A 24,063-nucleotide genomic window follows, 5' to 3' on the forward strand; every position below is an offset into this window, starting at 1 on the left:
TATATAGTATAATAATATTTCATATTATTTGATTTCACATGCAGTACATTGTAATAAAGATGTAAAGATAATGGGGACAATATCATAAAAAATAGCCTGCAGGAATGTGTCTCAAGCCTTCTTCAGTTTCAGTTTCAGAAGCATATTCCACCCAATATTGGAATATAATACAGCTGTTATACAGATGATATGGTATGCCACTGGAATATTTGTGGTAGCAAAGTTAGCAGGGCTAGCCAAAGCTAAATACTAGCCCTTTAAGGCCACCACAGCGTAGCGAAAAGCACAGCAGCACAGCTGCTTTCAATTGAAATTCTCCCAAAACTCAAAATGTTGAGTTTCTGGCAGATTTTACTGCCTGTCTCTCTCTTTACAGTCTTCCCTCCTTTCTCTTTCCTCCATTTATAACATGCGCAGTCTACACATAGCGCCAGCAACAGTAATTATTGTCTGTGCACTCGTTCACTGTATAATAGTTCTATGGTGAATCTAAACTTTTAGGCAGAGAATGGTAAATGTCGTGGGTTACTAAACACAACCATGTAATAGCCTGCAGATTTAGCTGCTTTTGGAAAAGTTTCAGTATCAAAACTGTCAGTCTTGTCTAAGAAAACATTTTTAGCAATTGTTCAAGCCCTCGGAGGTAAATTATGTGAATACGTACCAGCCAAATTCATGCTATTTGGGCTGACATGGTTGCTGTAGTTACACTTCACAGTTTAAACTGACTCAGGTGTGGTGGTAAGTGGTGGAGGACCATGCTCCGAGTAGCTGTGATGTCCACTAGTCACACATTAGACCTGTTCCTCTCGCGTCAGCCAGGTCCCATTAAGCTGAGCAGTGTGGCACCACTGGGTTGTCTTGTCAAATCTCAAGAAATGCCTTCTACCTTCCAGTCTCTTCAAGATAGCACAGTGCCTTTGCTTTACTCCCCTCTTCTCTCCTAACCTCAGACATTATGTCATTTCTAAGACTTTTTCTTTGTTTAAATTGAAGAGTGACAGGAAAGATGTAACATGGAACATGCCTTAGCCTGCTGAGCCAACGAGACACCCTAAACTTCCTCTCCTGTCTTGAACTCTTCCACACTTAAAAGCAGAATGTATTTCCATTAGGTTTCATATATTGCAGCATATAAGCACCATGTTGTCAGATAGTTTCCCTCTCGAGACCAACCCACTCACTCCAGGATGTTGGTTTCTTTGTGTGTCTTGTGGGTGCCAGAACACAGAGAAGCAAATGCGACAACTGGCGGTCATCCCTCCTATGCTGTTTGACGCTGAGCAGCAGCGCATCAAGTTCATCAACATGAATGGATTGATGGATGACCCCATGAAGGTGTACAAGGACCGTCAGGTTATGAACATGTGGAGCGAACAGGAGAAGGACACTTTCAGAGAGAAGTAAGCTGAACACTTGAGAAAAGTCATAATAGCAGACACCATTTCTTCTACTTTGAATAGAAAAATATCTCCTTTTATCCTCATTTCCTAGCAGCTGGATTGGGTTTAGTAAAAAGATACCTAATATGGCTTTTGACAGCAACATTTTGGCATTTGGCTTTGGCATTTTGCACCCAGAATACACATTTTATGAACAAACTTCTTTTCCCAGGCTTTTCACATTCAACTCTGTCATTTCAAATTTTTTATCAAATCCCATATTAGTTTCCAGCTCTGTTCTCATTTTGTAGACAAAGTGCCTCTTTTTAAGCAACAAAAATGAAGTATGGCTTTTACTTCCTGTGAGATATGGGTGACCAATAAAGGGTCCATAAGTTGTTGATGAGGAAGTGAGTCTTCCCCTTTCGTGAGAAACGACAGGAGGCGTTTCAAGCCGCCAGATCCAATCAAACCCACACAAAATCAGTGACTTTAAAGTCTACCCACATGCAAACAGAAGAGCTTCAGTTTCTTCTAATAACTTTGATCCAAAACATACAGTAAGACACTTGATCACTAGTGACTGTGGTGTAATTTTTGATTTAGTGAGGTTTGAGGGTTTTTTATTTTTTTGGAGTAAGCTAAATCTTGTTTTGAATTTTCTTTTTCTGTGTCAGCACTGACGTGACCTCCTCAGTCAAGTGTGTGTTATTCTGTGATCTATTTTTTTTTTTTTTTTTTTTTTGTCCTTCAGCAAACGCCAAGGATTTCTAATCATTCCAGGTTGCAATAGTTTCTTTGTTCTGCTCCCACAGGTTCATCCAGCACCCCAAAAACTTTGGTCTGATTGCGTCTTTTCTGGAGAGAAAGGTATCGATTCATTTCCGTTTTACTTTATGTTTTTTCGTCTCAGGAAATGATTGTTAAAAAAAACCTGACATTTCTTTCATGTTTCAGACGGTGGCGGAGTGTGTGCTCTTTTACTACCTGACCAAAAAGAATGAAAACTATAAGAACATAGTGCGGAGGAACTACAGACGTAGAGGAAGAAGCCAGGTATTCTCGCCTTTCAAGCCAATAGTTAAAAAAAAAAGAGCTTTATTTGACATCAAGGCCCAATCATACAACAAGGTTTGTAGGCTGAATATCTGAGGAGCACGACTCTGTCTTTTTTGACCTGCTCAGGCAGTGATTGGGAGTCTCCTTTTGCTAGTGCTAGGCACCAAGAAGTCAGCTACTGTCAGTCACTCAGCTAACTTATCTAATGATAGTAACTAATACCAAGCACTAGTTGATTTGTTTCACTGTCAACTTCATTTCCATTTCAGTCATTACACTCCAGGCCTGATGCCACTGCTTACTTCCCCCCTATTTTTCTTGTGTACTGTGGAAGTCACTGAAGAAAGATTTGACTCTGATTTTATCCAGTTTGACAGCAGAGAGAAAGTTGCATTGACATTGTTTCTATGTGGAATGGGAGAATTTTAACTTTAGGCACACAGATCGCTTTGCAAGGCATACGCAGATAAACATGAGGTATCGGGCGTGCAGAAACAGCGTGCAAAAGGATTTAAACTTACAAATTTAAATACTAGTAAAAATGGGGCATTGTATCACTTAAAATATGTCCTGTATGAGCACGGCCTCAATCTCACTACCATTACTGGAGCTATAGTGATGTCTTTGCAGAACAGTGAGGCAGTCTAAGCCACAGAACTCCCATGATGGAGAGAAACGCCAAAGGTCACACAGTTATGCTGATCAAGTGCCACACTTTGCTCAATGCCGTCATGTCTGCAGTTTTCCCATACTGACAGTGTTTTTTAAACACAGGTCATTTCTGTTGCTAATGAGCTCAGTTATTACTTACCCTCAGATCAGGTGCCAGCGGTTAAACTTCATAGTGGTGGGCGCTAAGGAAATGGCACATTAATTTACTGGCGACCTTTTCCTGTGGGTACGAGGAAGGTGTCTCCTTATCTTTGCTGAAAAAAACCTTGCTCATTATCTGGCGGTTTGCTCCACATCTCTTGAGTAGCAGTTAGCACTAGTAGCTCAGTCACAGAGGGAGGTAGCTACAGAGGAGGAACAGAAAGTGCAGTGCTTTATGGCAGAATGACTGCAAATACTAATAGAGATTGTGTTTGGGTTGTGGAGAGATGGTGAGGATAAGTAATAGCCCCCGGCTCTCTCTCTCTCTCTCTCCTTGTCTTTTTATTTTTGTCCTTTGTATGTTCCCTTGCCAGGAACCACATGTAGGATGTCTTTTTTTAGAGCAGAATTGTAGTAAAGAGATCAACAAAGGTTTACGTTCTGCGGATGAGCATTAGGCCAAAGGCAGCAACTGCGAATATATCAAATAACGTAGGAGTGATCAGCATAAGTCTGTCTGCTTGGTCAATATTAAGCAGTTTTTAAGGTTTTTGGTCAGACTGCATCTCTGTACTAATCTGAACTCTAACCCTCAAAGCCCAGACAGGCAGGAAATTGGCAAGGAAGTGGTTCTGGGTGCTTAAAAGGCATATTTCGGAACTTTCGTATCCTGTTTTGATTTTTTAGGTTAGTAACTGCTCTGTATTTTAAACAAGTGAAACAAAGTCTGTAGAAATGTCAAAGATAAGAATTATTTTATGTTTCACGTTTCTGTGTTTTTGCAAACACCATAGTGGGGTTGTGTTATCTCATCAAAAAGCCAGCCAGACATTGTACCATCTGCAGCTTTTTTTTTATGTTTGAATAATGTCTTGGATATCAGTGCCTCCTCACTTGCTGTTTGCAAGTAAGCAAAAAAAATGTATGTTGTTAAAAGAGATAGATTGTGGCTTGTAATTATAGAGAAATATTGGAGGAATCTGCTGAAGTGAAACAGTCACTTTTACCTATTGACATACATGGAGGCATTATTTTCACACCCCTGCTCATTGTCGCATCAGTTCTGCAGGCATAATGCACTATTATCTGGGCAGAAAATCAATAACCACCCTTTACTAGGTCAATGATTGATTCTGGTCTATAGTGAACAAAACTTGTAATACTATACAAAATGATTTAGGTGATAATTGCACAGTTTTGAAGTGTGTGTGTGTGTAAGGTATACAGGTTACAGGAGAGTTTTTTTTTGGTAACTCTGTGTATCCAGTTACCTGGGATTATCCTTTTAACAGAGTGCCTTGTTGTTTCTGTCTCCCTTGTCGCAGCACGGCCAGCAGCAGCAGCAGCAGCAGCAGCAGCAGCAGCAGCAACAAGTGCACCGGAGCAGCCAGGAAGACAAGGAGAAGGAGGAGAAAGAAAAGGAGGGAGAGAGGGATGAAGAAAAAAATGAAGCTGAAGACAAGGAAGATGGAATGAAGTGAGTCGCTTTTTAATACTGACTGAACCTTTTTGAATTTTGTGACTCTAAACACTGGGCGCTGCAAAGATGACTTTACTTACTGATTCATAAGAAAAGCACGCTGACAAGAGTGAGAGAAAAGATGCAGCCGAGTGAAAGCATTTCTGCCACTTGGTATGAACCTGTGCAGCTGCAACAATCTTCTCACTTTCCCCATTTCTCCAACACACTATTTTAGAATTGTTCCAGGTCAGGCTTCAGCAAATGGAGTAGGAGTAAATTTTGGCTAGGGGGAGCGGATCTGGAAATCCAATCATTCTGTAACCCATGAGCTCTTACTCCCTCACCTCCAGCCAGACTTTCCACCTCAGCAAATTCAAGCGTTCATTCGCTCTCCCTATTAAAACAGCTGTTTTCCTGTTTATGCTTCTCCCCTTCCCGATAGGATGCCAAGTGTCATTTTCAAAATTCTGTGCTTATTTTGTTAGTCTGGGTTTTTTTTGGTGGGGAAAATAAGCAGTACGATTAACCTAGCTGTCAATTTGAAATTTCAGTGTGTAAGGAGGAATGTGTGTCTGTGTGGGTGGGAGGGTGGGTGCAGTGGTGGAGGGGGGGGGTGTTTTCAGGCACTGTGCCAGCAAAGGATGCAAAACAACAGATGGAATATCACTGCTTTCTGGGGCCTGAAAATTAATAGATGAATGCAACAGTCTATGTCTGCATTCATGCACTGTATTATGATGTCAGCTGAGGCAGTGCGCTACAATAGTTTCAAGTAATAGCAGGTCATATTTATTAGCAGCTGTGTCGGACTAGAAGATGATGATGAAGCATCGCCTACTGCCTCCCTGCTCGGAGGCGAGGCCAGGGGACTCCGTGACTCCCAGTACACCCTGCTGCCTGCCTGTCCCTGGCACAGCTGGCTTGCCTATATTTAGTGTGCCACCGGCTCCCCTCAGCAAGATTAATGGAGCTTTGGGAAGATGAATGGAGGTGCAGTGGGTTCAAATTCAGTGGCTGTCTCCTTGCATGCCATTGTGCTGACACTCGATAAGTTATCTTCGGGGGGGAAAAGAAAGAAAAAGCAGTATCTGTATACACTTTCACATTTGGTCACAGTTTGTGTTTCAGTCGATAGCATTCTCTAGTTGGTTTCTCCAAAATGTCCAGTGCAATGTCGACGCCAAAAAGCATAAGAGACATTTTTGGGGACTGATTAGATCCCTCTGATTAGCAGCATGGCCCATATATCGTAGAACGATAGCACATGGGGTTTGAAAGGAAACAATGACTAAGGTTCATGTGTCAACTTTGCGATTGAACTTGATGGTGTGAACATTGACGTCAATCAATTAAAGCACTTTTTATACATCAAGGTAGACCTAAAGTCATCATATTTAATATTTGGTTGCCCCATTTTTCGTCAGTGATAGCCTAAAGCCTTTGACCCATAGTCATCAGCAGACACTTGGCATCTTCCTTGGTAATGCTGTACATTGTCTGTACTACAGCCATCTTCAATTCTTGTTCGTGTCAGTCTGATCTTCAGCAGTGAAACACATGCTCAGTTGGACTGAGGACATTTAGTTGTTTGACAAAAAAAATACTGCTTTTTTTTGGTCTTAATGATTATTATCAGTGTCCTACAGTGCTGCCCCAAAAATCAGTGGACTGTGTATAAGGCTTTGACTCCTATATCAGTGACCCATCATATGTACACCTTCAAACGCCCTGTGTATCTCTTGCTGACTGTGTTGACATTTCTCAAACGCAGGGATGACACCTCTGGAGAAGATGCAGAGGACAAAGAGCCCACTGTGGCTTTCAAGGGCCGACGCACAGCCAACAGCCAGGGGCGCCGCAAGGGCCGCATCACCCGCTCTATGACCAGTGAAGTGGAGGAGACGACCACACCGCCACTCAACAATGAGCTCGGTCAGTCTCAGCTGCACTGCACCAAAATTAGTGCCAATTTGCTCCTCTGTCTATGGTTCTTTTAACATCAGAATACATTTAGCATGCGGCTACAGTCACATTGCATACTGTAACCGGACAGGGTGATGTGGGTAAACATTGTGAAATGAATTGTTGGTCAAATCACAATCAAACCATTGTAATGTCCCTGATAAACACACAGACATGACAAGACATTTTATTCAGTATTCATTGTAAGGAAACTTCTGTTATTTCTAACTAGGTGTGAACATTAAGATAGTAAAATAGCTAAATACCACAGGATTGACTTTGTCACCTATTGATCTAGTTGTGGCCTCCTGTCCCACACCACAAGAGCGCACTGTTGTTCCTTTTGTCTTCATTCTCTTATTCACATTCAGTCTTGCCCTCACTGCTTTTTTCCCCTAAATGACTGCATGAGATATGTAGTTTAAATCCCATCTGTTGGCAAAAGACAAAAGTATTATTTAAGGACAAGATACTCAGTGTGTCAGCAGTGTCCCTCCTGTTGAGTTCTTTGTTTCCTCGCAGATGGTAAGTCAGCCGTGCACACACTCACACTCTTGCTGCAAGCTATCAGGGAGTTTTGATGTTTCAGCAGTTGTGTGGATATGCTGCAGTCGCTCCTGCAGCACAGGTTTAGTCACAGGGAATCCCCAGGTGACTCTGGCTGTAAGGGCTCTCATCAGCAGCCCCCCTCCGCTACTGTTTGTTCCCCTGTTGGCAGCAGTACTAGCTGGCCCACTGTGGCCTTCACAGGTCCATATAGAGGACACATAAGCACAGGCTCCTGCTCCTCTGTCTGACAGGCAGGGCCAGGGTCGGCCTGGCTTATGGCCTGTGCAGGGAAAGAAGCCAGTTGTTATGTCTATAATCATTAACTGACTTCTCTCCTTGGATTTCCTGCTTCCTCCATCTTAAACAAACAGTCCCTAGCGACCCACGCTGCAGTGCCTCACTGGCAAACGGCACAAGCTACCCTGCCCCCCACCCTCTTATTCTTTTTTCTTCTCTGATTTCTCTCTCTCCTTCCTTTCCTCTTGTCAGTCACTCCCTAACTGACTTTGTGACAACTGCCCACTCCCCCCTCCTCCTCCCGCCTTCTCTAACTTGGTGGTTCTCTTTTTTTTTTTTTTTTTTTTTAAACAGCCAATCTGGAAATGAATGAGAGCTCTCGCTGGACTGAAGAAGAGATGGAAACTGCCAAAAAAGGTAATACGGAGTAAACTTTTCTTCTCCCTGTGAAGCGTAACTTTATCACAGTTACTGTGCATTATAATAGAGATGTCAAGGAAAGAACACTAGTAGCAGCTCAAGCACTGTTTTTCTGAAAGCATAGACAAGTGATGCGGCTGTGACTTCCTGTTAGTGAGGCAGCAACTGCCACGTGCTGCTAGGTTGTGTCTATGCGTGTATGCGTCGGTCTGCCTGGACTGGGTCTGTTGCTCTTTGGAGCCGTTTCCCCGTCTCTCTGGGTCAAGGCAGCCTGTCTTTTTATCAAGCGGGCTGTAAAGTCTGCCTCTTATCAGCCAGCCCCTGCAAATGCAGCAGTCATTAACTCAGCCTGTTTATTGTCTCTGACTGAAGATTACCCAGAGCCTATGGCTGATTCACAGAGGTCGCTGACATTCTTCCCATTTTCCTAGTACTAGCGCCCTGTGTGAGTGTGTTTGACAGTGTTTGTTGTGTGCAGTCCTTGAGTCTCAGTTACTGATGTAATGAGCTCCTCACCCTCAGAGTTTTCTTATGCGTAGTACTTGTTGTATTCTTTATAGTAAAGATTCCCCACTGATCTGTTACTCCAGATTGACGGTCGTCAGATCTGCTTCTCATCTGTTTGGGTTTTTAAGAAAAACATATTTTCATGTTACAAAAAAGGCGATGGGTGCTACAGGCAGTAATGTTGATATTTATGAATATCTTTAAATGACCGAAAATCAGCCTGAGCTGTGTATTTAAATGCACCTTTTTATAGATGATTTTTTAAATGTCGGTACTCTCTTTGTAATGTCAAGTCCTGCTTTCTGTACATGACTCAGTGCAATTTCACTGCAAGGCAGCTGCTTTGTGGCCGTTTGTAGATGATGTGTCATCTTCTTCTTCTACTCTCAGGTCTGCTTCTGACTAATTTAACCTGTCCTCTCTTGTAATCAACAGTAGATGAAGTGCGTCTTGCAAGCAGCTATCAGAAGCTTGAATGTGATATTGAAACCATATTTGGTCTAGAGGAGTTATCGCTACCGTCTTGTGCTGTGTGTGTGTGTGTGTGTGTGTGTGTGTGTGTGTGTGTGTGTGTGTGTGTGTGTGTGTGTGTGTGTGTGTGTGTGTGTGTGTGTGTGTGTGTGTGTGTGTGTGTGTGTGTGGTGTCCTGCAATTTGGAGTTTATGTATGCGTGCAGGTTTGTGTGTTAAGGGGTTATTTTGCGATAACTGGCGCTGGCCTGGCTTGGACATGGTCCTGTGTAGTAATCCCAGTTAATGTCTTCAGTTCCATTCTCCTGCAGTGGGATTAGTGGGGCTCTCCATCCCAAAGGATTAGCCTGGCAGCTCGGTGGGAGCAGGGCTTCTGTGAAGGGCTTATGTAACCACAACCACAGAGCCCAAGCTACAGTACCGAGGGCCGAAGAGGAGGAGCTGCTCTTGCCGTTTTTCGTCAGTTCTAACAACCACCCCCACACCTGCCAAAAGGGATTCCCCTTCCAAGAACTCACACTCCAAGATCATAACACCCCCCCCCCCCACAATTTCCTCGTAGTTATTGAATAAGCTTGTCAGGGTGCTCTCCCTTGCAGGTGCTTGACATGTATATGTTTTAAAGGGGCTTAGGTGTCCTGATGCTAATGTGTTTATCCCCTCGAGCTAAACAGATCTGAATAATGGCATTTATTGTGCCTGGCAGGACATCAGCATTCCAGCATGGCAGCGCCAGCTAGCGCTGCCGTCAAGGATGGCATGGCCACACTCGGAGATAGATCACTCTTGTCTTCACTGCTCATAAAGACGGGTACCTCAAACAAGGGACGGCCAATCTTTATAAAGCCTCTCTCTTAAACCCACCAGCTCTGCCTGTGTGTCTGTATGTGCGTGCAAGATATGTGTAGCAAAGGTTGTGTCTGTGTGCACTTGGTCCAGGCTGTGTGTGTTTGCATGTGCACCCTTCTTGGCTGGCGTTTATGTAAGTGCACTAATCTGGCAGGCTTTGCTTGGGTGCAGGCAGGCAGGCAGCTGGATAATGGCCCCTGCTCTGCTTGCTGGAAGAACCCATTTAAAGGAGCAGCAGGTAGAGAATACCATATTCTTTTTTTCTGTCTTTCTCCCCCACTGTTGCTCTATCTCTGTCTCTCATTCTGTCCGTCTCTCTTGGATGGGAGATGGCAACGGCCCAGATTGGCAAGAGCTGTGGAAGATTTGGCAAGTGCCTCTTTCCCCCACTCACTTTGTCTCTCCCCTCACTCTGTGTTGTTATAGACTGGAGAGAGGTCACATTCAAGATGAAAAGCAGGTCAGTCAGGAAAAATGTGAAAGCCTTTATGCTTTCTCATGGTATCAACATCAACTCCCTCGCTCTCCCTCCTGTCCCTCCTCCCCCCTTCTCTCTTTGCTTACTCTCCACTTCTGTATCCTTTCCCTTTCTCCATTGTCTCTTTGGCTCAGTGGCTGTGCTCTCTCTATATCTCTTTCCTCTCTCTCTGTGCTGCTCTCTCTCTCTCTCTCTCTCTCTCTCTCTCTCTCTCTCTCTCTCTCTCTCTCTCTCTCTCTCTCTGCTCTCTGTTTACTCTTGGACTGCCTGAGTGTGTGTTTGCGTCTGTGTGCTAGAGTATTAACAAGAGAGACGGAGAGAGAGAGGGTTCGAGTGAGTGTGTACTCACTCATGCGTTTGTGTGTGTGTGTGTGTGCGTGCCGCGGTGCCTGCTGGCAGACTGAGGTAGGGGGAGGGACGGACCGACAGAGAGGGAGGGAGGGAGGGGAAAAAAAAGAGAGATAGAGGAGAGATCAGATGAGGCGAGAGAGAGGCTGAGCACATAGCACCGCCCCACAGTCCCACTTTCCTGTGGAAGTCTTCCCAGACGACCGCCATTGGGGAGAGACACGGCAGAGAAGAACAGACCAGCACTCACCGAAGCACAGGGAGGACCGAGTGAGAGGAAAAGGAGGGGAGAGGCCAGGAGCATGTGCCGTTTTGGAGCATGTCAACCTGACACCGGCTCAAGTATCAAGCCAGCTGGCAGGAAGAGCGCCGAGACTGAGCTGTTTTCATCTCCTCTGCTCTGGATCGGAAGGCCCAGCCCTGAAGAGCTTCCCGGCTGGCCCTCCAGAGATCGGACCGTCTGATAGTGTTATCCACTGCTGGGCCACGAGACGACGGCCGGAGTGACAGGCATGTGACAGACAGGAACAACCACTTTGTGGCTGCACCAGGTGTTGATTGGACTTTTTCTGGGAGGAGCAAATGGGAATACAGTGTCCTGATTGGGCGTGAGGCTACCACCTGCTTCAGTATTGCTGCTGCTGATTGGATGTTTATTCCATGTGTGTTGCTCCAGCAACTAAGGCCCTGAGTCAACCAGAGCTGCTTGGGACTGTGCTTTGTGTGCGTGCATATGATTGAATAAACTGGATGTAGCCAGAGGTCATAACAAAGTGATCTTTAGCACTGTTATTACTTCAGGTTCAGTGGGTGCAGCAGAGTGTTTTGTTTGAATGTGTGTGATATTATGCTGCTGTTTGTGTCTTTGTTTATTTGAGCATGTGTATGTTTGTGTGTACTCAGGCAGGTTGGAGGGTGTCTGACATGTAGGGCGGTCTGCCCCCTCCTCCCCTCTTGTGAGGCGGCTGTAAAAGGTTAATAGGTGTCGGTCACGTGTCTCAGTCCTCTTGGAGCGCGTCAGACCGACTGGTCTTCTTTCGTTTCTTCCTTGGAGAGGCTTTCCTAGCAATGCCTTTAGTGGCAGCGATGAATATTTCAGCCGAAAAACCTCTTCCACTTTAACACTTGACAGGTTGTAGGTGCGCAGCAGCTTTTAGACACCAGCAGCTCAGACTTGAAGATCACCTTTCCTTGTTATGGTAGTTCTTTTTATACTGGCATTAATAAATTCTCAGCATGATAGTGAATATTATACGTCTTCTCACATTTGCTGGATGGTGCACAGCTTTTCTAGCCCTTTTTGCAAAAGTGTTTTTATATCTGTAGGTAGTGTTTGACTTATGCCACATATGTGCACAGATACATATAATAGATCTGGCTTTGCAAGGGATGGATTGAAGTTAAGAATTGTTACAGTTTTCTGGATACTTTAATCATATTTGGGGTGACTTGTTTATGTGTATTTTCATATCTTGATTATAAGTATTCCTGTACACATAAATAGAAAGTCTTGTGAATAATACCCCAGAAATTCAACTTGTGAACAACCAATAGACCTGCTTTTATTGTAGCTATTACTTATTAATAGCTGTATTCAATAAAGCCTTGGTATCAGAGTCTCTAAAATGACAGGTCTGTAAACAGCTGTCCTTTCCTCTCCTTTGGCACGGACTTCTGCTTGTTGTCCTACTGCCTCCATTAAGCGATGAGATGCAGAGACCTCTGAACCCATGTCCAAGGTTATCCCAGGAGGTGTTGGCTCTCTGCCTGTTAATAACACCCCCCCAACCCCCCACCCCCACAACCCTTTGAGAGGCTGTCTTGTTGCCAGGACCTGTCAGGCTGGCACAGGAAACAAGTGGGTGGTGTAAGCTAAGCCTCTTACAACACACACTGTTAATGAGCTGCCTTTAGCTAACAGCAGACTCTGGGGGGGAAACACCGGTGCAAATTCTACACTATCCGTCTTTCTCATTCACTTCCACTTACTCACTGACTACTCTCTACATCTCTTCTTTTAGCACATTTACTCTGTGCCGTTGTGTATGTGTCTGTTTCATGACAGGTTGATCTAACACAGCTCTGGCCCCGCGGGTGCCTGTAGACTCTTGTGTAAGGCACAATCATGTGGTTGACTGGGTAAAGGACCAGGGTTTCTTGGAAATGGGTTACATCAAAGTCAGTCAGAATGTGACACAGTGTGACCCCAGTGGGAAGAGTTAGTGATGTCATTGGTATGACTGACGGTTTAGCCACCAAACCACCACTCCCCTCTCTGCCTCACTCTTTCGCTCTGTATCTCTCAGTCTCTAGGTAGGAAGCATATGGCATCAAGCTATGCTGCTGCTGGGAGAGTGCGATTTTGTCTAGGTTGCATTGTGAACTAAACTCCCAGGCTGTGCTACAGTTTTGACAGATCCATAGAGAAAGATGTTTATGGCTATTGATTTACCATAGAGAGACTTCCATCCTGTGCACTTGAAGGGATATTCTTCATAGTATATAAACCAAAATAACAATTCAGTTTACAATCTTTACATGTGCACTTTGCACTGCTTTCATAATTTTTTTTTTTTTTACAACTGCATAGAGAATATCCTTTGATATGGAGTGGAGACGTAGTTGTGCAAGACCACATGTCTTCCATGTCTGTCTTTGTTCCTGTCCTGTCCTAATCCTTCCCCTGTCCATCTGTTAATTCCAGGCCTTCTCCAGTATGGTAGGAATTGGTCCGCCATCGCCAAGATGGTGGGATCAAAAACCGTGTCACAGTGCAAGAACTTCTACTTCAACTACAAGAAGAGGCAGAAACTGGATGAGATTCTGCAGCAGCATAAAATGAAATCGGTAAGCACAGAAAAGGTTGTGAGCCGTGTTTGCTCCACGTGGTGATGAACAAAGTAATTTGTGCTTTTTGTGCAGAACTAAGCTATAAGACATATGTTTGTTGTCTTCTGCATCTGAAGATCTTTCTTCCCTGGGCTTTTTATTTAGTGTGTGTTTGTTTTGACCCAGGAGAAAGAGCGAAAGGCCCGTCGTAGGGGCAAAACCCTGCAGAATGAGGAAGCCAGTGCCCCGTATGCAGCAGAGGAGGAGGAGATGGAGGGTTCAGGAGCCAGCGGCAATGAAGAGGAGGCCCCTGAAGATGGAGAAGGTACACCACTCCCAAGAGCTACATACATAATGCTAATTGCAAAAACTAAACACTGTATAAATTGACAGTTCTATGTTACCTGCTTTTATCAATTGAGGAGCATAATGAATCTTTTACTGTTTAAAAATGATGCTGTTTTATGTCAGTATATAAAATTTGGTGTGGTTAGTTGTGCTTCAGTATTGAATTATGTAAGATAATTAAAATACGCTTGTTGCCATGGATCTGTTTTTTTTTGTCAGATGTACTGTACTTAAGCGAAATAAATTCCTCTACAGGGTTAGCTAATATGTACACTCACAGCAACCGTTATTGGGTACACCTATATAATTTAATGCTAAATTTATGAAGCTTATAATTACCAGTTTTTGGTTTAATGCTTCAGAGAAGTGTTAATTCAACTACGTTAACTATGTTTATTATTGAGGTCGTATTTAGTATTTGAGTGTCCCCCCAAATACTAAACATATAGTGTAATAATTAATACCTCTCTGACAGCGTCAATCAAAACTGAATAGCATTCTCTTATGGTAGGACGTATGGCTGAGCTGTTGTCTTGGATTGCATTAGATTGTACATGTATACCTAAATAAGTGGCCACTGAGTGTATATAGACTGTACTTTGACAATAGAGCGCTGAAGCCCCGGGGGATTTCGTCCATCATCCCAATTGGTTTTGTGTTGCTCCTCATTGTACAGTGAAACCTGATTAGGCAGAAGACTGGCACTGTGAGGAATCTGGTTTAGCAGAAAGAGATGGGGAAAAGATGGAACAAAAAAAGACAAGGAGATAGAACATGATTTACAATATGAGCCCAGTCTTGTCTTCTGATCTGTTTCCTTTTGTCCTGCCAGGTGGAGCCAACAACAGCTCTGACACAGAGAGCCTACCCTCACCACACTCATCAGAGGACAGCAAGGCTAAGGAGGAAGGCTCATGCAGGTCAAAGGCCGGCTCCAACAGCGGGGACAAGGAGGCATCTGGGTCAGACATGGGCCAGGCAGGGGATGACAAACCCCCTGTCAAGGAAGATGCAGACTCAGCCATCAAGCAGGAGATAAAGACTGAGACAGGGGAGCCCAACAAAGAGCAGCTGCAGCCAATTCCACCCAGCGATGCCACAGATAAAAAACCTCCTACAGCAGAGACGGAGGAAGTCAAAAGCTCTACCAAGAGCTCCAAGAAGGACCATGGGGCCAAAACAGGCTCCCATGGGGACAGTGACTCTAGTGCCACTTGTAGCGCTGATGAAGTAGAGGAGGCAGACAACGCAGATAAGAGCAGGTAAGAACTCTTAGCAAGAGGTAAAGTGGAAATTATAAAGAATATTAATGTCCCATTCATTTAAATGAAAAATGTTACACTGTTTCGTTCCTGTTTTGTTTTATTGATGATGTCATCCGGGCCTGCTTGTGGTTATTAGTGTCAAAGGGCTTCTGGTTTTTGAGCAGTGGTTTACTAGGTGTCCTACTTCTCTGGTGTACCACAGCAGATAGCAGAAAATAAAGCAGCAAGGGTTATGAAGTGTTATTAGTTGCCTAGCTACACTGTACAGCAGTGAAGCCATATTTGGCAAGCCACTTATGTGTACACCACAGGTTGCTCTTTTCAATCACCCAGAGATTTTATTTGCACTTTGTATGAATGAGAATATATATTTGTTGTGGGTGTATATATATATATATATATATATATATATATTTATATAATCATACACAATAAATATATGAAATATGTGTGTCTGTGAATGAGGCCAGAAATGGGTGTCAAAGTGCGTGGGAGAAGTGATTAGTCTTGTTTGCACGGTATTTGTTAAATTTTTTCCATGACAGCAGACTGCATGTACTGGCAGAGCCAAGGGAAACGCTGCCCTCTCTGCCAGAGCAAACAAAGGGATTGAGTGAGTGTGTGTGTGTGTGTGTGTGTGTGTGTGTGTGTGTGTGTGTGTGTGTGTGTGTGTGTGTGTGTGCGCACACACTTTTGTGTTGTTGTGCATTAAAGTGTGTGTCTGTCTGTGATTCAGAGTATGTTGTGTGCTTTCGACAGATGTGCGAGACATGGATATGGATTTTTACTTGCAATTCGTTTCCACAGTCTCAGTCTCAGTCTCTGTCAACACACATCCTGCATATATCCCAAACACACACACACACACACACACACACATCCCCACCATGTATTCCTGCTGTTCCCCATTATTTAAATACTTAAACAATCTGTTTAGTGAGTGAGGTTTCTGTGTCTCCTGGGAGAATGGCTAGGCAGGCATGTGGGATGGAAACACAATCAGAACCCCTGCCCTGGTTTATGGTGTTTTCTTTTTTCTAGATTTCTAAAATTTGCATTAGAAAAAATAATGTGTTTGGGCTCAAGCGTGCAAAGCCAATAAGAGAAGGCACTAACATATTTCTATCTCTGTGTGTGCAGAATGACTTCTCCACGGCCAAGCCTGCTGAACTACACTCATGATGGGGTCATATCCTCCCCACTGCAGAAGCCCATGGACTTGAAACAGCTCAAACAGAGGGCTGCTGCTATACCACCTATTGTGAGTCACTAGTTAAACTTTGTGTGCCACATTGTTGTGTGGAAAAAAAAAAAAAAAAAATACACGCCGCTAGGTGCGGAGCATCTCAGCTTTTCCAGCTTTCCTAAGTGTCTTTGACCCAGGTAGTGTTTTGTAACACAAAACTGATTTACCCAGCACACACACACACACACACACACACACACACACACACACACACACAGTCTTCCATTGCAGTGGTATCAATGCTCTCCCTGTCTCTCTGCTTACAGAGATAACAGTACAGCAGGTGAAATTGTTAAGTCATATTTGTATAAGATAACCCAGCCAGATGGAGGATGATGAGATAGATTGCTTTGTGGAGAAGAAATTAGATCCCAAGCATTAGGGAAACTTTAGCTTACCAAGAAATAAGAGATGCTTATTAGCTATCATGTTTATCAGATACTGTATGTGGCTAACCATATGTCAAATGCCAGGTAGGAGTGGGCTTGTGTTATGTGTGTGGTGTGATTGTAACCTTTTCTCTTTTCCTCTCATCCTGTGTGTAGATGCCAGAAGCCTCCATGCAGGGCGGTCAGCGGAGTGGGGGTGGCAAGGCAGTGCTGCCCCCCCACGCCCTGGCACTGTACCAGCAACAGATCACCATGGCTCATGGGGAGTCCTCTCAGGAGGTGAAACAGCAACAGCAGCAACAGCAGCAGCAGCAGCAGCTTTCAGGCCCGCCAGGCAAACAGCAGCCTTACGCCCTGCAGGCAGAGAGAGACAGGGAGGCTCTTCACAGCAGCAGCCCTCGCATTCGTCCGCGCAGCCCCTCCACCAGCGACAAGGATGGTACGCACACCTCCATCATGACAGAAAACTACCCTTTTGTTGCTATTAGATTTAATCATCAATACACATCAACACACACAAAATAAGATAGTATTTAGAACAGTATAGGATGTTTTGCAAGCTGCTAAAATTACAAATATAGGAACTGCTCTCACAAATTCCAGCATTTGTTTCATATTAATCTCCACTTCCGTCTTTTTCCCATGCCATCCTTTTCTTTCTGTACGATCCCTAGTGTTACTCTTCTGCAGGCTTTATGTATATATAACATGGTGCACTGCTGAAGTTGTCAATTGTTGTCAAAATACAATGGGTAGGATACACGGGTTTATGGAAACAAGATTAGCACTGTAAATGAGGAATCATTAAATGGTAAAATGAAAATGGAGGTTAATGAAAGTGCTGCATATTATGCAGTTTTAGTAGCATTTGATCTAGTTTTACTTAGTTGGTCCTTGCTACACGCTCTAACCTTGAGTCTGTGTTCTCTAGTGCTTAGGGTATTCAAGTGTTTCTGGGACACTCGTGGAGAGGGAACTGATAAATGATCTGGTATTGCTATTGACCCAGAAGGGAATATAGTCTAGTTCAGTGCACTTACTGTGAGCTTGTGGAATGTGAATCTCTGAGAGCACAGTGTAAGACTTTTAGCAACAGTCCAGACAAAGACAGGTCTTTTATAAGCAACTGGGCACAGCAGCTGTGAACTCTAAAGTAAAGAAACCACTTTTTCATGACCTTTTAGAAAAGAAAAGGGTTTAAAAAGCTTTTTATTCAGTGCCTGCCACAGTGGTAGGTGTAGACATATTTACTAGCTATATTGTAGCTACTGTTTGCTAGCATTTGGTTGTTGGCGAATACAAAAGTCACATCATGTGATAATAGTAGTAAAGTGTTTATGTAGTTAGTGCATGTTTTTGTTTGAGAGAGAAGAAATCTGTGAGGATGCGATGATCTGTGGTGTGTTTGTGTCCCTTCAGAGCTGGAAGGCAACGAGAGGTGGTTACTGACCCTCCTGCAGGGATTAAGTAGGTTCACCCCTTGCCACACCATTCCCTTTTTTAATTACACCTTCACCACAATGCAGAGTGATCACCTCCTCTGCTGGATTTTACTGTGTACTTTACTATAAATATTAGCAGTGGCTTGTTGTGTATGTTGGCGTATTAATTCAGTGGTGATATCACCCTGGCTGGGAAGTGGCGTGAGGGGTTCTGTTTGCTCACGGATGACAATGTGAGCGGTGGCTAAAGGACAGCTTCTTGGATTAGTGGAGGTCAAGCTGAGTGCTGTGCTTTGGTCCTGATTCTGTTTGTGTGTTGTTGTTGTTGCAGAGAAGTCCCGGGCTTTCTCTCCACATGGTGATGCCAAGAAGCAGGCACTGGGTCCTGATGACCTGAGGACCTCTAACTTGGGTCGACCAGTTCTCTCCCCTTACCCTATGTCCCCGCGAGACATGGCCAAGATCAGCCACGACCAGCACCTGCTCCACTTCAACTGTGAGTCCTCTTCTCTGTCCTGCCCTGTCTTTATATTCTTAACAAGCCTCAGTTGTAATATGTATTGCATACTGTGTTAATTGAACAAAAGCTCTACTTCTTGATGCTAAAATGCCTCTAGAAACCCTCTGCCAACAATCAATCGGTCAAATCCAAATCTCATAATCTCTCCTGCCTTCCAGCGTTCCAGCAGGCGGGCCACCCCTCACTCTCTAGTCTGCCACAGGACAGTGGTAGGCTAGCAGCAGTGAGGCCACTCACGATGCCAGAGCCACCGCCACTCATTTCCTCCACCAAGCCAGGAGGCTCCATCACGCAGGTATAGCACCATCCAAAGGAAGATTAGGGCTTTTACATCATTGTTTGCCCACAGAAATGAAATAATAATGATTATTATTATTTATAATTATATATCATCTTAGTAGCACACTTAAATATTTGCTATATAAGGTATTAAGTCATGGGTAAGAATTGATTGAATCTGACCAACTTATTTTTATGCAAGAGCAATGATACTGTATATCCGTATAGGCTAAACAAATACGTGTCTCTGCAGGGCACCCCAGTGCAGTTGCACAGCCCAGCTCATGGGCTGGACCACGGGAAGATGCCCCCCACACAGATGGGGTTGTCTTGGATGGATCAGAGGAAAGTGGGTGAGTAAAATTGTCCGTTAGGACTACTGCACTTCAGTTTTTCCGCGTCCATCACAACTGATATTGAGGACTGATCATCATGTTGCTTCAGCATAGACATGTCTTTCTCATTGCTGTCTCTCTGTTCTTCCCTTTCTTCTCCCCAACTGCCATGCACTATACAGCAGGACCTTTCCCTGTGATAAAGCAGGAACAGTTGTCCCCTCGCAGCTCGTCCTCCCAAGCTGACAACATGTCGACCCAGGGGAATCCTCATGATAGTGCTGCTGGACGTGGTGGGTGACTTCACTTTCAATTCATTTCCCTATGCAGTAAACTGGTATTGGTACTAGTACATTTCTCCTTGTCCTGTGTAGTGGGTTAAGAAGGAAACCAATGCGTCTTGGAAAGTATTCAGACTCACTTTTTCCAAGTATTGTTGCATCACAGAATTATTTGATAAAATCTTTGACATCAATCAAGATGCCATACAACCTTGAATAACAAAGTGAAATCATGAGCTTTTTCACATGTTTGGCACAGCACTGTCATGCTGAACAGATTTACCTCCTAAGCATGAAAGTGACCAGAGGCACACAGCAAGGACCACACTGGAGAGTTACATTGGGACAAGTTTCTGAATGTACTTGAGTGGCCCAGGCTAGACTTAAATCTCTTCACTGTTCACTGAAGCTCATCTGATCTGACAGAGCTTGAGAGAGATGTGAAGAATGGGAGAAACTGCCCACATTTATGTGTGCAAAGCTGCTAGATGCAAACTCAAGAAGAATCAGAGCTGTAATTACTGCCAGTGGTGCCTCAACACTTCAGTTGTCCTTTTAAAAATCAATTTGGAAAACTTAATAAAGCCATGCTTTCACTCTTGCATCAGTAGGAACGGTGTTCAGACTGAAAATTATACTTATAAATAACACTGTAAATATATTAAGACAACAAACGGTGATCAAAACAATCAATAGCATTTGTTTTGGTTGCAGCCGTGCTCACAGGCTAGCAGGCCAACCTTGCAGACCTTTTTGCAAACCTTTATTCCCAATGATAGTTTACATTGTGTTCCACTTAAACTGCTTTTAATGCTCCTGTTCTTTCTTACCATCTTTTACAGCTTCGATTCAAGCTGTTCAGGGGGGTAGTATCACTAAGGGCATCCCAGGGACCAGAATGCATCCGGATTCAGCAATCTCCTATCGAGGGGGCTCCATTACTCAGGTGAGCTCAGAGTTGAGGTCCCTCTTAAGGCTGCTATACAGGAGAATGTCCCATTCAAGTTTTTAACTCTCTCTCTCTGCCCATCCCAGTGGAGATTTGCTATGGATACTTACATTTTTCTACATAACAAAAGCTGTGCATTTGATCTAAAGTATCCCACATTCATTTTATTTAATTTTCACACCCAATTTCGATATGTTTGAGAGCTAAAATATATATATATATATATATGTTTGTTTAGACCTATTTTATCATTTTTAGTGATCTTTTAACCCTTAACTATTCTTTTGTTGGGGTGGGGGGGGGGGTCCTTTCTGTTTCCCTTTAAAATGCTCTTACACTGCTAGTTTGATGATGCAAAACAGATATAATCAGATAATGCCCTACTTCTCCTGTGCAGTTTGTTATCGCTGTGTTGGGTGTGGCGATCTTGATGAGAGTGCGTTGTGAATATTCTGCTGACAGGGTTCAAGTTTGAGTAGTGCGTTACGACAGACTTCTCTTCCCCTTTTATTTGGAGAACCTCTGAACAACCTCTGAAATTAGTTTAAAAAAAGTCAGTTTACAAATGAACCGGTGTAAATGTGCCATTATGTAGGTTTGTGAGAGACTTGTTAGCATGAGTAGGAGCAGCACACTCAGGTTAATGTGATTTGCTTTGTCCAGAGCCAGAACTGAAACTGACAGTATGTTAAACTGTGTTAAAGTTCATGATAGTAGCAGCTTATATGGCACAGACGACGCAGACTCATTATTTTCCATTACCCCTTCCTTTTCTGATAGTTGACACTGGCTTTGCCCATATGGATGCTGTCATTTGGCCTCTGTCCATACCGTTTAAAGCCACTGCCGTTAAACTTGCAGCCTTCATGTTACTGGGCTTTGATTTGTGTGCTTGTGATGGAAGAGAGAGCAGCAGAGCTGTTGAGACGTCATGAGGCAAGCCAAGTGCTGTGGCTGCTGGATTTCCCTGCTGCTGTGACATAACTGCAGCTCTGAGTAGCCCTGTCACCCTAGCAACAGGTACACACTGTACCGCGTCTGTTCCCTCTTATTATTTATCTATTTGCTCTCGACTCTGGCTAAACCCAGTCATTGATATGCCCACTGTAATATCACATCATGAGAGTGTTGGGGGGGGGGGGGGCTGTTATCCACCATGATAGATTAGTGAGGAAAAGGTGAAAGAGATAAAGCATAATCAGTTCTGTTGTAGAGGGACAGCTCCATTGTTTGTTCAGCTTGCACCTATATGGATTGATAGACGTGTGTAAGCCCCCATGTCTGGCAGTGTTGCACTTTCTTATGGAGTTGATGAGGACTACTTTGGTCAGTGCCATCCGATCCTGTAAATAAACCCCGTCAGCAGTGTCTTCTTGGAAAAGCTGCAATCAACAGACAAGAAATGTGATCTCAGGCACTACAGTGTCTCCTACTCGACTGTCCACCCCCGCTCTCAAGCAGTACAGAGATATTAGTCATACTCAGAGTACGAGTGATGTGACTCAAGGTTTTAACAAAGCTGCCTGTTGTCATCTACTGTTGCCAAGTCGGTTGCACCTCCGCTTCTTCAGGGAGTACTACTTTGTATGTCTACAGCTGTTTGTTTTTGTGTGAATCTTTAATTTGTCTTTATTTATTTGGATCCCCGTTATCTGTCACCGTTGTAACAACCACTCTTTCTGGGGAACAAACAATTCAAGAAACAGAATACATGTTCTGTATGTAACACAATCCACAGTCAAATCAACAGCAGCTCACAGCTGCTCCAATTACATCCAGTTCAACAATCCTGAAAAGAAAATTACTCTGTAATTGTATCAATCAGGGTTGTTTCTGACCTGCACTGTGACTCATTAGCTAAGACGTTTTTGTGTAAACGAACTTTTTATTATTAGGGAGCTTTATGACAGACATTAGTTAATTATTCTATTGAGTAATCGTTATATAACACCATCTGTTTTCATAGCATTGGTTGTGGCTTTTCGAATGTCTATCTTATCCTCTGTTTCATGATAGTGCTTATCCCTAATAAAGGCAATTAAGGCTATATAACAGAACAGACTATTTAGTTTAATCACCTTGACATTGTAGAGGTATGAATTTCACAGTATCCAACAGTGTAATAACCTGAGCCTGGTTTGTACGTGGGCATTGCTCCTGGTAGCTGCTAGCTTGTGCAGTTAGCTAACAAGTAGGAACCTGTTTGAAGCACTACATAGCCTGGTTCAATTTGGATCGGTAAGAATGTGGCTTAATTTCTTTTTTATGTGGCTTTGGCATGTAAAAGTGGGTCTGAAAACTGTCTAGTTTGACAGAAATGTGGCTCGTAAATGGTGCCTACTGCTAGTCAAGGTCATCTTTTGTAGATCCTCGCTACAATTTGTTATACAAAAGTCATGATCAGACTTTTCCTTAAGAACAGTTGCTTCTGCACACAGAGATGATAAAGTGCCGGTCTCAAGTCTCCTCTCTTTGCCACAGGGGACACCGGCTGATGTGCTGTATAAGGGAACCATAACCCGTCTGATCACAGAGGACAGCGCCAGCCGAGCTGAGAGGGAGCGGGATGAGGCACTGTCTAAAGGCCATGTGGTCTATGAGGGCATCAGTGGGCACATTCTCACATATGACCGTGAGTACATCAGCGTGGCTGCAGTATATTTTATGCCATGACCAACGATTACTTTCATTTTGAGTACACAAACCAACAAATTGTTAAACACCATACTTCACCTTGAGTCATTCATGCAAATTATCAGATCTCATTGAGTGCTACCCCTAAGAGGTGTCCTTTATCTAATTATAGTAACATCTTTGTCATTTGTAGGCCCACCTTCTCAGACTCCTAAAGATGAGGGCCGAGTCTCCGGGCAGCCTGGGGAAATTCTAGGCCTGAAGCGTCCTTATGATGTTATGGAGGGAGGCATCTCTAGAGGACTGCCTACGAGGGATTCACTGTCTGCTGCCAACTGTGAAGGTAAGAGACGATCCCACTTAACCCTCTGTCACTCCCACGAAGTGCATTCAACTCTCATTATTGATAAAATCATTTGCCATAGTCTTACATCTCACTACTCCTCCCCCTCTACCTCAGGTCTGATTGGTCGAGCCATGCCTCATGATAGGGACAGTCCACACCACACACCTTACAAGGATTCTCATCACATTCGTGGTTCCATCTCGCAAGGTAGGATGACGCCTCAATGTAAAACACGAGCTCGTGATTTTTAAGTCCTTTTTCCAAATGTATTCATTTTAAATCTAACTACCATTGCCTTCTGATGGGAGACAAGATTTTTCCATTGTCCTGTGTTTCTAGTAAAAACCTTAACATAATTTATGTCTGAATGTACAATAATGAAGAATCCATGTGTTTTTGATGACACCAGAAGAGAAACAGGCTGACATTGTTTTACCAATCACAGTAAAGGGGGTTGAGGTATGCATGGATGTTAGCATAGAAGATCAAAGTGACACAATAAGACTGAGAAAAGTCTTGAAGATGTTGCAGCAGATTAAATATTTTAACTAAATGGAAATGTATCTGCTTGCAAGGTAATGTTGTTGAATATTGTCTGTCGTCTCTGTTTGCCTTCTGTGAAGGCACTTGCTCATTGTACTCTATACTGTACTTCATTAGACTG

The 24,063-nt window shown here is 43.7% G+C and overlaps 1 protein-coding gene across 1 annotated transcript in view; it reads left to right on the plus strand.

The window, feature by feature from the left end:
* Positions 1-24,063, plus strand: part of ncor2 (nuclear receptor corepressor 2) — a 79,032-nt gene that overhangs the window by 43,006 nt on the left and 11,963 nt on the right. The window contains 19 exon segments of the mRNA XM_070903858.1: positions 1,225-1,403; positions 2,198-2,252; positions 2,340-2,438; positions 4,604-4,731; positions 6,488-6,648; positions 7,819-7,881; positions 13,241-13,383; positions 13,552-13,690; positions 14,546-14,975; positions 16,119-16,239; positions 16,770-17,052; positions 18,387-18,551; positions 18,734-18,870; positions 19,108-19,207; positions 19,375-19,482; positions 20,313-20,416; positions 22,901-23,051; positions 23,247-23,396; positions 23,514-23,606. Of these exon segments, the coding sequence (XP_070759959.1) occupies positions 1,225-1,403; positions 2,198-2,252; positions 2,340-2,438; positions 4,604-4,731; positions 6,488-6,648; positions 7,819-7,881; positions 13,241-13,383; positions 13,552-13,690; positions 14,546-14,975; positions 16,119-16,239; positions 16,770-17,052; positions 18,387-18,551; positions 18,734-18,870; positions 19,108-19,207; positions 19,375-19,482; positions 20,313-20,416; positions 22,901-23,051; positions 23,247-23,396; positions 23,514-23,606 (2,809 nt within the window).

This window comes from Enoplosus armatus, chromosome 4, assembly GCF_043641665.1.
Source record: "Enoplosus armatus isolate fEnoArm2 chromosome 4, fEnoArm2.hap1, whole genome shotgun sequence".
Taxonomy (NCBI): domain Eukaryota; kingdom Metazoa; phylum Chordata; class Actinopteri; order Centrarchiformes; family Enoplosidae; genus Enoplosus; species Enoplosus armatus.